This window comes from Condylura cristata, unplaced genomic scaffold, assembly GCF_000260355.1.
Source record: "Condylura cristata isolate star-nosed mole 26May11 unplaced genomic scaffold, ConCri1.0 scaffold00012, whole genome shotgun sequence".
NCBI classification, from domain to species: domain Eukaryota; kingdom Metazoa; phylum Chordata; class Mammalia; order Eulipotyphla; family Talpidae; genus Condylura; species Condylura cristata.
This window is the reverse complement of record NW_004567113.1, coordinates 12,724,042-12,738,137: the sequence shown is the minus strand read 5'-3', so window position 1 is coordinate 12,738,137 and position 14,096 is coordinate 12,724,042. Positions and strand designations below refer to the sequence as shown.

The 14,096-nt window shown below is 36.8% G+C and overlaps 1 protein-coding gene across 1 annotated transcript in view; it reads right to left on the bottom strand.

Moving 5' to 3' along the window:
* FAM175A (family with sequence similarity 175, member A) overlaps window positions 1-14,096 on the bottom strand; it is a 15,620-nt gene extending 1,524 nt beyond the window's left edge. The window contains exons 1-7 of the mRNA XM_004681159.2: window positions 14,010-14,096; window positions 11,943-12,033; window positions 9,121-9,157; window positions 5,174-5,240; window positions 3,840-4,033; window positions 3,009-3,128; window positions 1,758-1,842 (exon numbers count right to left, since the gene is read on the bottom strand). Of these exons, the coding sequence (XP_004681216.1) occupies window positions 1,758-1,842; window positions 3,009-3,128; window positions 3,840-4,033; window positions 5,174-5,240; window positions 9,121-9,157; window positions 11,943-12,033; window positions 14,010-14,096 (681 nt within the window). The remainder of the gene's footprint in view (window positions 1-1,757; window positions 1,843-3,008; window positions 3,129-3,839; window positions 4,034-5,173; window positions 5,241-9,120; window positions 9,158-11,942; window positions 12,034-14,009) is intronic.

Below are 14,096 nucleotides of genomic sequence, written 5' to 3'. Positions count from 1 at the left end.
CTTTGTCTCTGGTGAATCCTCTCACCCTCCGCATCTCTGGCCTGTACCCCAGTTCTGTATGAATAAATAAATAAATCTTTTTAAAAAAAATTTAAATCATACTGAACATAAATCATATTGCAGGGTGCAAGTCACTGCCAACATTTAACATTAAGACAATGACAATTTAATAAAAGACTACAATAATCCTTTCTAGTTATAGGATTAACAGGTTGTTAAAGCCAGTTTTGGTGGGTACTTTTTAGGGTATCTGTCCACTCTTTTTCTCCTTGGTTGTTTACCCTGCTGTAAGAGTTCCAAAATATGATATGATATAATATGATATGATATAATATTCCCTATTTTAGTCCAGAACTTTTTTTTTAAAGATTTATTTATTTGTGTATATAGAAATGGGGTACAGGCCAGAGGTGCAGATGGGTGAGAGGATTCACCAGAGACAAGAGTGGGGAGGGAGCAGAACAGGCAGTGGGCAGGTCAGGAGAGGTCTGCTAAGCTATGTGGATCGCTATGTGGATCGCCTCAGGGGCAGGCATGGATCAATCTCATGAGAAATGGCTTTAGTTCTTAGTGCTGTGCTTTAATCTGCTGTGCCAACAGGGAGGGCCCTGCCCTAGTCCAGAACTTTTAACATGAGTTCTAATATACTTATTTATGAGGTGTACTGCCATTAAAAACTAGGAATATGTAGCACCATGAAAAATGTTGATATGTCAAGTAAATAAAAATCATGACACAAACTTAAATGTCCCATCACTGTCAACTATGTAAAAGGTACACACACACACATAAGGGGATAACTGGAGAATATCACAAAATGAAGGTAATCAGGCTACAACGGTGGGTATTTCTCGTTTCTAAAATTCCTATATTATCATTCATATTAAAAAGTATCTATATTAGTAGAGTATAAAATATATTAACCCCATTTCTCTCAATGGCTACATTGCTTAGTATAACAGCCATGGAAATATGCTACTCAGATCTTATTTTGGGAGAAGCATAGTTGACTGCAGCCCCACCTGCCAGTGTTTTGGGTTACCTATATGTGTGCTAAGGCAGGGCTTCCCTAAATATGGTACTTAGCACCCTTGGTGTATTAGTGCAGCTCCATTCTGTAGGTAACTTCTCGAAGATTCTATGTCAGCTTGGCTGAAACTATTCTGACACTGTAGACTAAAGTTCTTACTGAATGCTTCCTTCCTTGTCTCCCTTAAGGTGCCCTCGCTCCCTCCTCTTTATCCTTTTCAGGCTCAGGAAATCCCCTACATATCTATTCCTATCCTGATGTCTACTGTTTAAAGTACCTGAACTGACACAATGAAGTAGAACTTATTTTGCTGTGGTATATTATTTTTCCCCCAAATAATTGCTTCCCTTGTTTTTGTATAATAGCATTACATATCCCTGTCTATTGTCATCTGACCTACTCTGGTCATGAAATGTGAATGAATATGATACTACAGCTCTAAGCAGAAGTTTTAAGAGCCATTGTGAATCTCTATCAGCTTTCTTGATTGTTTTCCTTTGTCATAAGAGAAGCATGTTCCACATAAGAGATGCTGTTGAAGACTATTTAGAATAGGAGCCAAGCTGCAGCTAAATTATAAGTGAGGATTGACTTTGATTTTTGAAGGCCACTAAGATTCAGATGTTTGTTCCTGAAGCCAAACTAATACAAAAATATAAATAATCAAATGGCAGATTATTCCTAAAAAAATTTCCATGATCTTTAAATGTTTGATGTGATGACTTACCTTTAATTCTTCTTGTAAAGAAGCATACATTTCATTTATCTTGTGTACTTCCTTTAAAGATCCATCTTCTTTAAAAAATTCAGGGCTATAAAAAAATGACCATTTTCTCAAACAAATATACACATTGTAATACAGTGAGATACAATGAAAAGCTTATTTGTAGTTAAGGAGCAATGAAAGATTTTTACTGGCTTTTTTAAGGGATCATAATTTTGGCAACCTACTACATTCAGCATAACCAACCAGAAACCCTAGTTCATGTGTCTTCTTGTTAATAAACTTCTTAGCTTCCTAAGTACTATAGCCACAACTCAAAAAAAAAAAAAAAAAAGAGTAAAAATAAACACTGAGACCTCCCTGGTGGCGCAAGAGTTGTTAAAACACAGCACTATGAAGCTACTCATAGCCACTGTAGCACAAGTTGACCTCTAGGCCAGGGAGATACCCATATGGTACAGCAGACCTCTTTTGACCTGCCTGCTGCTTCCCTGAGCAGTGTATTTCGGTCAGTCCACCTGTTCTTCATTCTGTCTCTGATGAATCCTCTCACCCTCCACCCCAGTTCTTATATGCATATATAAATAAATCTTTTAAAAAAAGTAAATATTGAAGGAGGGAGGGGAATAAAGTTTCCTTTCTTGATAATGGGAACTGCTAGTTTAAAAGACGTTAACTGAATTCATAAAAAATACATTCTGAAGCATGGCCTATAAAACATCCCAGTTTGAAGAAATGTAAATTTGTCTATCTTAATGAATGAAATGTGATACACTGCTAAGAACTATAAGGACACCAAGAAAAATACATGTTCCTTATTTTCAAAGTTTACCCTCTACCCCCTATCATATCAGTATTATTTCTGACATTAATTGTTCCCTTAATGACCATACAAAATCGATAGGTCAGCAACCTATCAATGAATCATGGCTCCTCATTTTCTGACTTCATTTAATTCCTTATTTCATTCCTTTATTCAGAATTGCTGCCTTAGAAAAAAGCAGCAGCAGTTATAATTTTGAGGATGACTTTGTTTATACTGAATATGTTAAAATATATAGGATATTCAACAACCTCCCTCTTATATTTCATAAATGGACAAGTGCTAGAAGCAAGTAAGGAGAAAGTAAGTCTGGTTTACTTGAATAATGTGGTTATTACTTTTCCTTTCATTTTTATTGTTATGCAATAAAAAATAATTTCAAAAAAATGAGTAGGAATAAGTTTACTGAGGAAATACTTGCTGAATCTCACCTGTGTGTTTTCACTGCTCGGCTAAAACCAGCAGACATACAGGAGCCTGACACAGTTTTATATCCCAGTTGTTCAGACATGCCCAGATTTGCCACAACTAAAGGTATTCTATGAAAAAGTCTGAAGAAATAAAAAGTAAAATATAAACTTAGAATAAAGTGAAAAACTATTATCTACCCATTAGTATAGACTGCTTCCCCCTACAAGAATGAAAGCAAATCGAAAAGCAAACCATTCCCTACCACCTACCGAAATTAGAATTTACTGACTTGAGGCAAGTGGCTTTTAAAAGCTGTGAAATATACACAGCATGAAAAGACCCTTTAGTAGCTATTTCAAACAACTGGCACGTAAAAAGTAAGGCCGTATTGCTGAGGTCTAGCTTACCTTCCATGAATAATAAAATTAACTTTGGTACTCTTTTAATTCTTGTGATCCATGAAAATGTGTGTATCACCTGTGGAGAGTCCCTATGAAGTCATTTGGTGGATCAAGAACTACCTTGTTTTAGTGCAGAGGTTCTAGAAAAGCTGCTCAGGTACCTAGGCATTCTACTTTATATCATTTAGCAGCTTTTTTTTTCTTTGTCCGCTTTATCATAAATAACTGCAAATCTTCAGTGCCAGATACAAAAGGCATCTCATACCTAGCTTCTAATTATCTAATTTCATTTTTCCCATCTGTAAAGAACAGACAGTTAAGACTGACTTCAGAGGATTATTATGACAATCTGGTGCAATAAGAAATATTTAGTAACCTGCTAAAGAATAACAAAAATATTGGGTTTAATTTTCTATTAGCTAAGCTAGTCAGTGACGAGCTAACATTTACCCTTTTTGAGGTTTATATAAGGCATGTTCCAAACGATGAGTAGAACAGCTTTCAGTTACTATGCTTGGTGTTAGTAGCAGAAAAACAAGTTCCTGGCTTGAGAGATGCTGCTGTAAGTTTCTGTGAAGCAATCTCTCTCTAAATGTCATGATCTGGTCTGAATGACGTCGGAATTTGTACCAACCAACCACATCCTGAAAGAAAATATAGAACAAATATCAAGTGCAGAGTTTAATGCGTTATTGTCATAGTTAATAAAACTGACAGCTTTAGAATGGCTTAGTAATTACTAAGATTTTGAGCATGTCTAATCAAAGCATATCGTTAAGTATATACTTCAGTTACAATATTATTCAATATACATTAAAGGGAAAAAATTCTTAACTTTCTGTAGTTTCTTTTAAGACATTTTTCTTAAAATCTTAATCTGTAGTCAAAATTTAAAAGAAAATGTCTGTGAAACAAGTTTACTTCCTGTCTAGGAAACCTTGTTTGCTAATTAGATAAATTCAATCCAGTGGCTTTTTTTGTCTTTAAGTCTTACTGATTTAAATGCAGAATGATGTAAAATATAAATAAAAATACATTTTTAAAAAGCTGAGACAAAGTGAAAAAAAAAAAGATCTATTGATTTGCCACTAGTTTACTTACCCATATCATTTTGGGAGTATGGATGCACACCACCACAGAGGAATGTTCCTCAGCCTCCAACAAAGTTTCAGTGCCACAATCCTGAAACTTCCCTGTCCCCTCCCTTCACTGCCTCTGGTAACAAAGGGTGTTTTGTTTTGTTTTTTTTTTGTGATACAAACTACTTTTACTATATCAACTTCATTTTAAGAAATCAAAAGGATTTAAAAACATTTTTTTCCCCCCAAAAGTTTTCAAAGATAGGTGTACCAAAAACTTGTATTTGGAAAATCTATTGATCAGCCAACAAGTTCTAACCAACTAAGCTGTGGAGGATTCAAATTAGATGCTATATAGGAAACTGTCCTTGCCACATAACTAACTGCAGCTATGTAAAATAACAGTAACATTTAAATCTGAGAATAAATGATAAATGGTATGGGAAGAGGTACCATGGAAATATAGAAAGGAAGATCAATGTTAGAGTAGTTCAGGGGAAGATGAGTACAAGATTAACACTTTTAATGACTAGTTTTGCTTTCCGAGCAATCTTGGATTTCTGAAAAGACAAGTCTTTCTTTGTCGTGTTTCAGGACATTGTAAAGATAAACACTGCTTAAAAGTTTTGTGTCAAGGTATGACACATTTCTAGGACCTGAAAATAATACATATAATGCCAAAAAAGAAGATACATTGGATGATACCTTTTTGACACTTGATAATATTTTCTTCAGTGCTTGTTCATTTACTTCACCAGAAGAACTGTAAAAGCTGTAAAAACCAAAGGTAAAGGCATCTCAAATAAACTAAAAATTATTTTATCAGCACTTTCAATTTTAGATATCACTAATCCAACTAAAATCTGCATACCTATCTGCCAGGTAAAGTTCTAAAATAAATAGTAGAGTAAGTTTTTAAATTAACAGACATTAAGTGGTATAAATATGAGGTCCATGAGCAATGAAAAAGAAAATGGGATTTTTCCTAACTTAAAACTACCTACTAAACACAGGTATTTGTAAATTCACAGATGCAGTTTACAGTTCCTTCACAATTGTTATTAAAATAAAGTGATAGAAGACAATTTTTTAATTGAAAACTTAGGATGCAAAAGAATGTGTGACATGAGTAATGAAATTCAGTAACAAAATTACATTTTATTCTAAAGGTATACTTACATAAAAAATTATGAGAAGTACTTACATTTTGACCAGTTTTTTGGGGATTTACTAAGGAACATTACTGGTTTAATGTAGAGATCTTCAGTAGTTAGAATGTCATAGATGTAAAGAAAATTGAAAGAAAACTCAAAGATTCTAAAGTGCTTCTAGCTTTTTTCCCCTGTGATACAGATTGCAAGTAATATTTTTCTTTTAATATTGAGATCAACATTCTCTTCTATGATGGTGAAATGTTATGAAAAATCCTTTACAAATAACATTAATTTTAATAGGCTTTTACTGGTAATTTTAATCTATACACTGAAAAAATTTCATTACATAAAACTGAAAAAGGATATCCTAATAGGATATATGTGTACTTAATTTACAAAGACTTAAATCCTAAGTTTTTGATTAAAAAATTTTCATGGGAAAACTAAGTGTCCCATCTATCAAAGGGGGGATATTCAGCTAATCAAAGAAATCCCTCCATGTGATTTTTTTTTGTTTGTTTCAACATGGAAAGGCTAAATATAAGAGTTCACTCTTATTTCTTTACGATGGCCCACTTCAGAGCCTCTCAAACTGGGAGATAAGGCAACACAGACCAGGGGTTATGAAGAATAGTGTATCTTCTATGTTCTATGCAAACACTGTGAAGTTTATGTGAAGTTTCATGGAGAGAGGGCCTTTTCATACAGGAATAGATGAACTATGCAACAAAACTATATTTGTTCTTTTGTTTGTTTTACAACCCTTAAAAAAATACACTTAACCAGGTCCCTCTTGGTGACCAATCAGTTAAAGTGCAGCACTATGAAGCTCTCCGCAGCCACTGTAGCACAGGTTTATTCCCCCAGTTGGGAGGTGGGAGGGGGGTGGGGGGTGGTATGTGTTAAGTTCACTTGTATTTCTTAAAACAGGCGGGGGGGGGGGTGACCCACAGGGCTCAGCAGACCTCTCCTGACCTTCCCACTACTCCCTCAGCAGTGTATTTCAGATTTCAGTAGATCTGCCTGTTCTGCTTGTCTCTCTTCCTCTGAATCCTCTTGCCCCCTCACATATCTGGCCTGTACCCCAGTTCTTGTATGAATAAATAAATCTTTAAAAATTCCCCAACTATTCCTAATAAAGAATTACATAAAAATAGGCAATAAGGCAAAATTTTGCCATACTCTGAATTAAAACATAAACCTTGCTATTAAAAGCTTATTGTGACATAAGAGGTTAAGTGCAATATGAAGCTATCCACAGCCACTGTAGCAGAAGTCTGATCCCCAGCCAGGGAGGTGACTCATATGGCGAAGCAGACCTCTGCTGTCTCACCTGCTGCTCCCTTCAGCAGAGTATTTCAGTCAGCCTGCCTGCTTTGTTCCCCACTGTTTCTAGTGAATCCTTTTACTGCTCCTGCACCTATGGCTTATATCCCAGTTCTTCTATGCATAAATAATGAAGTCTTTTTTTTTTTTTTAAAGCTTATTGAACTTGGGCTTTAAGAAGTATGGTATCATAAGACTTTCTAACATGTTCACTAGTATTACTCAAAACAGAAACAGCATGGTATGCTGCTGGATTAGAAATAAAAAATCCTGCTTTTTCTAGTTTTTGTCTACCCTATAAAGCTAAAATCTGAGGCATAGGCTTCTCATCACTACGTCTGAGGTTTCCTTGCTCCAAGACTCCAATTTATTAGAGTTGGTCTGATAATATAAAGTAGTTGCCAAAAGATAATGAATCACTTAGTTTTTCACTCTCCCTTCTTAATCCTTGGCTGGTCCAGTATCTGGCAAGGAAGTGCCTTTTTTTTTTGTTTTTAAAGATTGATTTATTTATGCATACAGAACTGGGGTACAGGCTCGAGGTGCAGGGGCGGTGATAGGACTCACCAGAGACAGTGGGGAGCAGAACAGGCTGACTGATGAAGTGCACTGCTGAGAGGAGCAACGTACGGGTCAGTAGAGGTCTTCCCTCCATTTTCCTGGCTGGGACTCTGGGGTTCTGGGGATAGAACTCTCACTGAAGCTGAGGTACCTAGCTTCTTTTGCAGTGCTGTGCTTTAACCCATTGCCTCACCAGGGAGGGCCCTGTCAAGGAATTACTTTTATTAAGTCTCCACCAAGAATCCCCCTCATTCAACAGATATTTTTGTACATTCATTGAATACAAGACACATAGGAACTATGTCTCTTTCTGGGACAGCAGTTTAAAACTACACTAAGGCTTTATTTCTGTCATTGCTGACCATAGAATTTTTTCTCCTTAGCCATATATCCCACTATAACTCTTACACAACCTTAGAGATACTTAATAGTGTGACTAAGGGATTTTCACGTTAAGTCTATATAAATAGTAAAGCTATTTTATTAAAACTACAATGTGGGGATTACACTGCTTCATGAAAATTCATTTATGTAGTTTCTTTTTATATATATATATATATATGCACGTTATATTTCAATAAAATGTTTTAAAAAATAGGGCCCTCCCTGGTAGTGCAGTGGGTTAAAGCACAGCACTAAGAAGCTAAAGCCACTTCAGCATGAGTTTGATCCCCGCTTGCCCCTGAGGTGATCCACAGAGTGTGGCAGACCTCTCCTGACCCACCCACTTCTCCCCTCAGCAGTGTACTTCATCAGTCGGCCTGTTCTGCTCCCCACTGTCTCTGGTGAGTCCTATCACTGCCCCTGCACTTCTGGTCTGTACTCCACTTCTGTATGCATAAATAAATAAATCTTTTTAAAAAAATACCAGTCTACTAGGTTTAATGGAATGACTATCTGTAGGAATAACAGTGCAAATTTTCACCTTAAATAAGCTAGAGGAAGTAGGTGATATTAAAAAAAAACTTAATTGGTGTGATAGAAAATAACAACTATATAGATGAGGTAAAAAGATGATAAACTGGAATAAAAGCATATAAAAAAGGGCTGCCATTGGTGTATGAGACTATGTCACTGAGTTTATAATATGCAAGCAGTGTATAAGAAGGAAAGTTATCCTCAAGGTATATGGTACCTGGAATAGTCAGCGCAGGCTGGTTAAATTGAGCATATAAATATAGAGAAAAAACTACTCAACAGTTAAAAATCATGGGTAACTGAAAGGAAATCTTTTTAATTAGTACCACCATCTTATCCTATAAGGAATTAGGCTTCCCTGGTGGCGTAAGAAGCCTCAGCACTATCAAGCTACTGCCAGCCACTACAGCACAAGTTGTATCCCCTGCCAGAGGGTGACCCACATGGCGCAACAGACCTCTCCTGTCCCTTCCGCTGCCCCCTCTGCAGTGTATTTCAATGAATCTGCCTCTTCTGCTCCCCACTCTTTCTGTGGTATCCTCTCACACTGCTCCCCCTCTAGTTTACACCCAGCTGTTTTATGTGATTAAAAATAAATCTTTGAAAAAAGAAGCTTTAGGGTACTATTAGTTTAAAATATTATTTTACTTGTAGACATTAATTTTCACAGGGATTCATTTACTTGCTACTCACCTAAAAAGCTGATAGCATGGAATATATTTTTGAATGTCTGTGGGGAAAAAAAGAATTTCAGTCATGATTACATTATCATTATGGCAATAAACACATTGAACACCTTATATTAGGACATACTTTATCATTATTTCCTTTAAACCTCTCAACAAACCTGAGAAAGATGTTACCATTCTTTTCATTTTAAAGATGAGGTAGAAGAGAGGTTAAATGGCTCACCCATTCCCATGGTGAGGCCAAGATTCAAGCTCAGAGCCTCACTTGTAACCAGAATGCTAATTCTCTCTAAATATGTTTAAATAGGCAACACAAAAGATAATGCCAAAGTTGCTGTTATTTTCAGAGTTCTTAAAAGGTTATGCTCTAATTTTACCCAATTCATAAAAATAGCTATTAAATTAGCTTTTGTTCATCCAAGTAGTCCATTTCATAGAGGGTTCATGAATATAACTAGGTTACAGGGTGAAAAAATATTTTAAGAGTTTTATTTTCTTGCTAGTTCAAACTACCACATTTAGGAAGAAAAGTGATCATCCTGTTTAGGTATTTTTCTTCTAGTAAATGTATGTTACTGAAAAAATGTATGTTATCTGAAAAAAACACTACACAAGAATAGTCTTTGTTAAATGATAGGCAAACATACAGTAATTCCTCACTTACCATGTTCTTGGAAACTTTAAGTAAAATGTCTAACAGAAGTAGATCCTGAATAATGTCATTTCAGTCAACAGTGGGGTTATTTTTTTTCTTGTCAATGTTATAATGAAATGCTGTTGAATAAAATGACCTTATTCAATGAGCTGCTGTATTCTGATGCAGAGAAGGGTAAGTGTAAGATTATGGAAAGCTCATAATGTGGTACTTTATTGATCTTGGATTTTATCTACTAACCATCTGTTTTAAAGTGATCCAACTTTTTTTTTTTCCAAAGATTTATTTATTTATTCATACAGAACTGGGGTACAGGTCAGAGATGTGCAGGGTGAGAGGATTCACCAGAGACAGAGCGGGGAGCAGAACAGGCAGATCGACAAAGTACACTGCTGAGGGGAGCAGCGGGTGGGTCAAGAGAGGTCTGCCTCGCTATGTGGATCTCCTCTGGGGCAGGCAGGAATCAAACTCATGCTGAAGTGGCTTAAGCTTCTTAGTGCTGTGCTTTAATCTGCTGCGCCACCAGGGAGGGCCCGTGATCACATTTAAAAATAAATTTGAGATACTTAAGTGGTTTTTTTAGCATTTGGCCTGGCACCTTAAAGCTTAGCATTGTTCCTACCACAGTGGAGATGCAAGTAAATAGTTGCATAATAAACACTCAAAATATGTTAAGATACTTTCAGCAGCAGGCCAAGTTCAATGAGGAAAAATATGTCGTAAGGGCTTTTAAAACTGAAGGTGTAAACAGAAGAAAACAACACTAATTGATCTAAAAATCACAAATTATATGGATGTATGTAACAGATGATAAAAGTCCAACTTCCTTAAGCTATACTATGGTATTACATAGTAAGAAAAAACAAAATAGCCCAACAGAAACATAGTCAAGATATAGAAAACATACTTAAGCCTTAAAAAAGTCAAATTCTCCTCTCATTTAAATTAAGAAATGCAAAAAAAAAAAATCACTTTTTTAAACTTACCAATCTACAAAGACACAAAGATTTGTTAATGCCTAATGGTAGCAAAATTATGGACACCCAGGCAATTTTACATAAGATAGAGCAGTCTTAAAATGTGTAACTTTTCCAAAAAGCAATCGTCTACCTCTAGGAATTCGAATTTCAGAGCTACTCAATGATGTATGATGCACTGTAAAGTATTAATTGTAATATTCTGTGTTAAAAGTCATTCACTGCTGCTTAAATAAGTTAATTTAACATCCATATAATATGAGTATACAACCATTAGAAAGAATGCCAAACTTGGGCCCTCCTTGGTGGTGCAGTGGATTAAAACACAACACTGTGAGGCTATCTGAAGTCACTGCAGCATGAGTTCCACTCCCTGCAAGGGAGTGGCAGACCTCTCTTGCCCCACCTGGTGCTCCCCTCAGCAGTGTACTTCAGTAGATCTGCCTGTTCTGTTCCATACTTTGTCTCTGTTGAATCCTCTCACCCCCCATACCGCTGGTCTGTACCCCAGTTCTTGAATGCATAAATAAATAAATCTTAAAAAAAAAAAAAGAATGAATGGCAAAGTTGAGGCCTCCCTGGTGGCACATTAGGTTAAGTCTCAGCACTGTGAGGCTATCTGTAGCCACTGGAACATGAGTTCAATCCCTAACCATGAAGCCAACCCCTGTGGTGCAGCAGACATCCTGTCTTGCTCACTGCTCCCCTCAGCAGTGTATTTCAATACATCTGTCCATTCTGCTTCCCACTGTCTCTAGTGAATCCTCTTACCCTACCCCCGACACTACTGCACTTCTGGCCTGCACTCCTGTTCTTGTATGCATAAATAAATAAATATTTAACACCACCAACAGAAGAATGGCAAACTACACACGAATACTATTTTGCATTAATGACATCTTGGTGGAGGAATCTAATCACTGAGGTTTTTTTGTTGTTGGATCATCTCTCTGCCATTCAAATACATGTGGAAACTATGTCAGCCTTTTCCCACACTGTAATCTTACCTGGCTCCCATGTCTTATACTGCTTCTTCCCTTAGGTCAGTGCATGGTCCTAACTAAGAAATGAGTGCAGTATATTTAAAAATTTACTTTTAAAATGTGACGCCTATTTTTTTTTTTAACAAAAAGTTAATGCTTATCCCTTTCAGCACAGGCTATCAAGAATAGAAGACAGAAACAAGTGACTCACCAATTGTATAAATAACTTCAACATCATCCATCTGGGAATCAGTAATACTATTCTTAGCTTCACCTTTCACTTCCCCAAGGAGAAAACCTTCCTATGAGGATAAAAATAAGTTGTATATGGAATACAGATTAAAATTACTGTTCAGCTATTTAATGAAACAATATTTCTCAGGTATGTTAGGATGTACACAAATGTGTACTGGGAGCACACAGAAGAAACACTACCAGTTTAGTTGGGAAACATAACCAGTTAAATTAAGAGTAGAAGAGATTATAAATACTATTGTGATTTTAGCAAACTTCTTAGCATAAAAGACTTGAAGACAAAAAAAGAAAAACAAAAAAATTGAGCATACAATGTTTAAGGAAGGAAGAACTGACAATTTGTCTTAAAACAGAAGACTCATTTGTGAGTTCAGGAAAGCAGACAGGATTTTAGCACCAATAATTAAACACCCTGATTGTCTAGCCAACGACTGAATTGGTGGCACATCCAGCTAGGAGCCAGTGGAGGATTCTGAACCATAAGTGACACAATGATAGGTGTTTTTAAAATAAAAATCATGCAAAATAGTCAAGATTTAAGATTCAATGTCAGAATCTGCTTTCTAAAAGGGTAACCTTGAGCCTTGGTTCTTTTTAAAAACACATTTTGCCCCAACCCTGGTGATTTCTTTGAATTTCATAGAATTGATAAATATAAAACCCCATTGTGCTCCATGGAGTATGGACTTGATCATCTTTGTAATTAGCTAAGAGTGCAGTCCCCACTTCATTAAAAGGGGTGCTTCCACGATGGAATGAATATGAAAACTAGGGGAAACTAAATTTACATCTCACTGTTGATTTTGATACTTCCAAGGAGAAACCCTAGAAAAAGAAGCTATGAAAAATTCAATTACAACTATCTAGAAAACCTTTCTTTAGACTTAAGAGTTTAGGAAAAAGATCTAAGAAACAAGGGCCTCTCTAACACCATACCATTCCAGAGCTCCTTTAAGGGGGCATAAGCCCATTCTGTTGTTTACATTAAAACATTACAAAATCATTTCCAGGGATACATACATTTTAAATTGTCATATATTCGCTCTTGCTAGGTGTCTATCTACACCTATCTAAATTGTATACACAAAAAATATCAAGTCCAGTTTTAGAACTGTGCCCAAGAAAATATATAACATAGACCCTCTACTTTAAAACGAACTGCAGAAATTACGAGACTTTGGCATTATATATTTTTAAACTGTATTAGCAAATCTTAAGTCCTTGTTAAGACACTGTGTTGACTCAAAGTGGAACAGTGCTGTGTTTTAAAATTTCATAAAAATAAAAGTTCTAGAAAAATAAGCGTTGTATTTTTTAAAAACTTTCATTACTTAATGTCACCAGGTTTTGAACTTTGACAGAGTATGAAAGATTTAGGTATCTGAAGATAAAACTAATTTTAAATTGTGAGTGGGAGTATCAGAAAAGGAACTAGCTGGGTCCTTACAGTAAATTTGCATGATCATGCAAACAAGTTAGCTCTGTTATACCAGAATAAGCTTTTTCAAATTAACTAAGATCTAAAAAATGTTACTGGATGTAATACCTATTATCCCCTTACCAGCCTGCCATTTCAACAAACATGCACTGTAGGTACTCTGCATAAAAAAAAAAAAAAAATTAAGTTGTCTTTGAAAACGACTGTAGGCAGTTTAGAGAAAGTGAAAGTCAACCGGTGTCCCCCTAGTGGGAGCACGAGACCGCTACGTGAACTTTTCTACCCTCTCAAACCCAGTGCAGCTAGAAAAAGGGGGTGGGGGCTGTTGAAAGAGTAATGGGGGTGTGGGGCCCTCGTGCCGGGCATGGGATAAACGCGGGTTAGAAGCGGACTAATCCTGGAAAAGCCCCAGCGAGCAGGGCACAACGAAGACAGCCCGGGAGCGGGAGGAGGCAGACCCGAGGGCACAGAGCGGCACTGCAGCGTCGAGCTCGCTGACGAGCTCCGGGGCGGCGGCGGAGAGGGTGCCCGCGCGCAGGCCCCCTGCCGAGGCGACGCCGCAGCCCGTCCCGCCCCTCGGCTCACCGTGTCCGAGTCGGTGTTAAGGTGCTGGAAGGCGAGCGCGCCGAGCACAAAGCCCGAGAGCACCGCCGACGTACTTTCGCCCTCCAT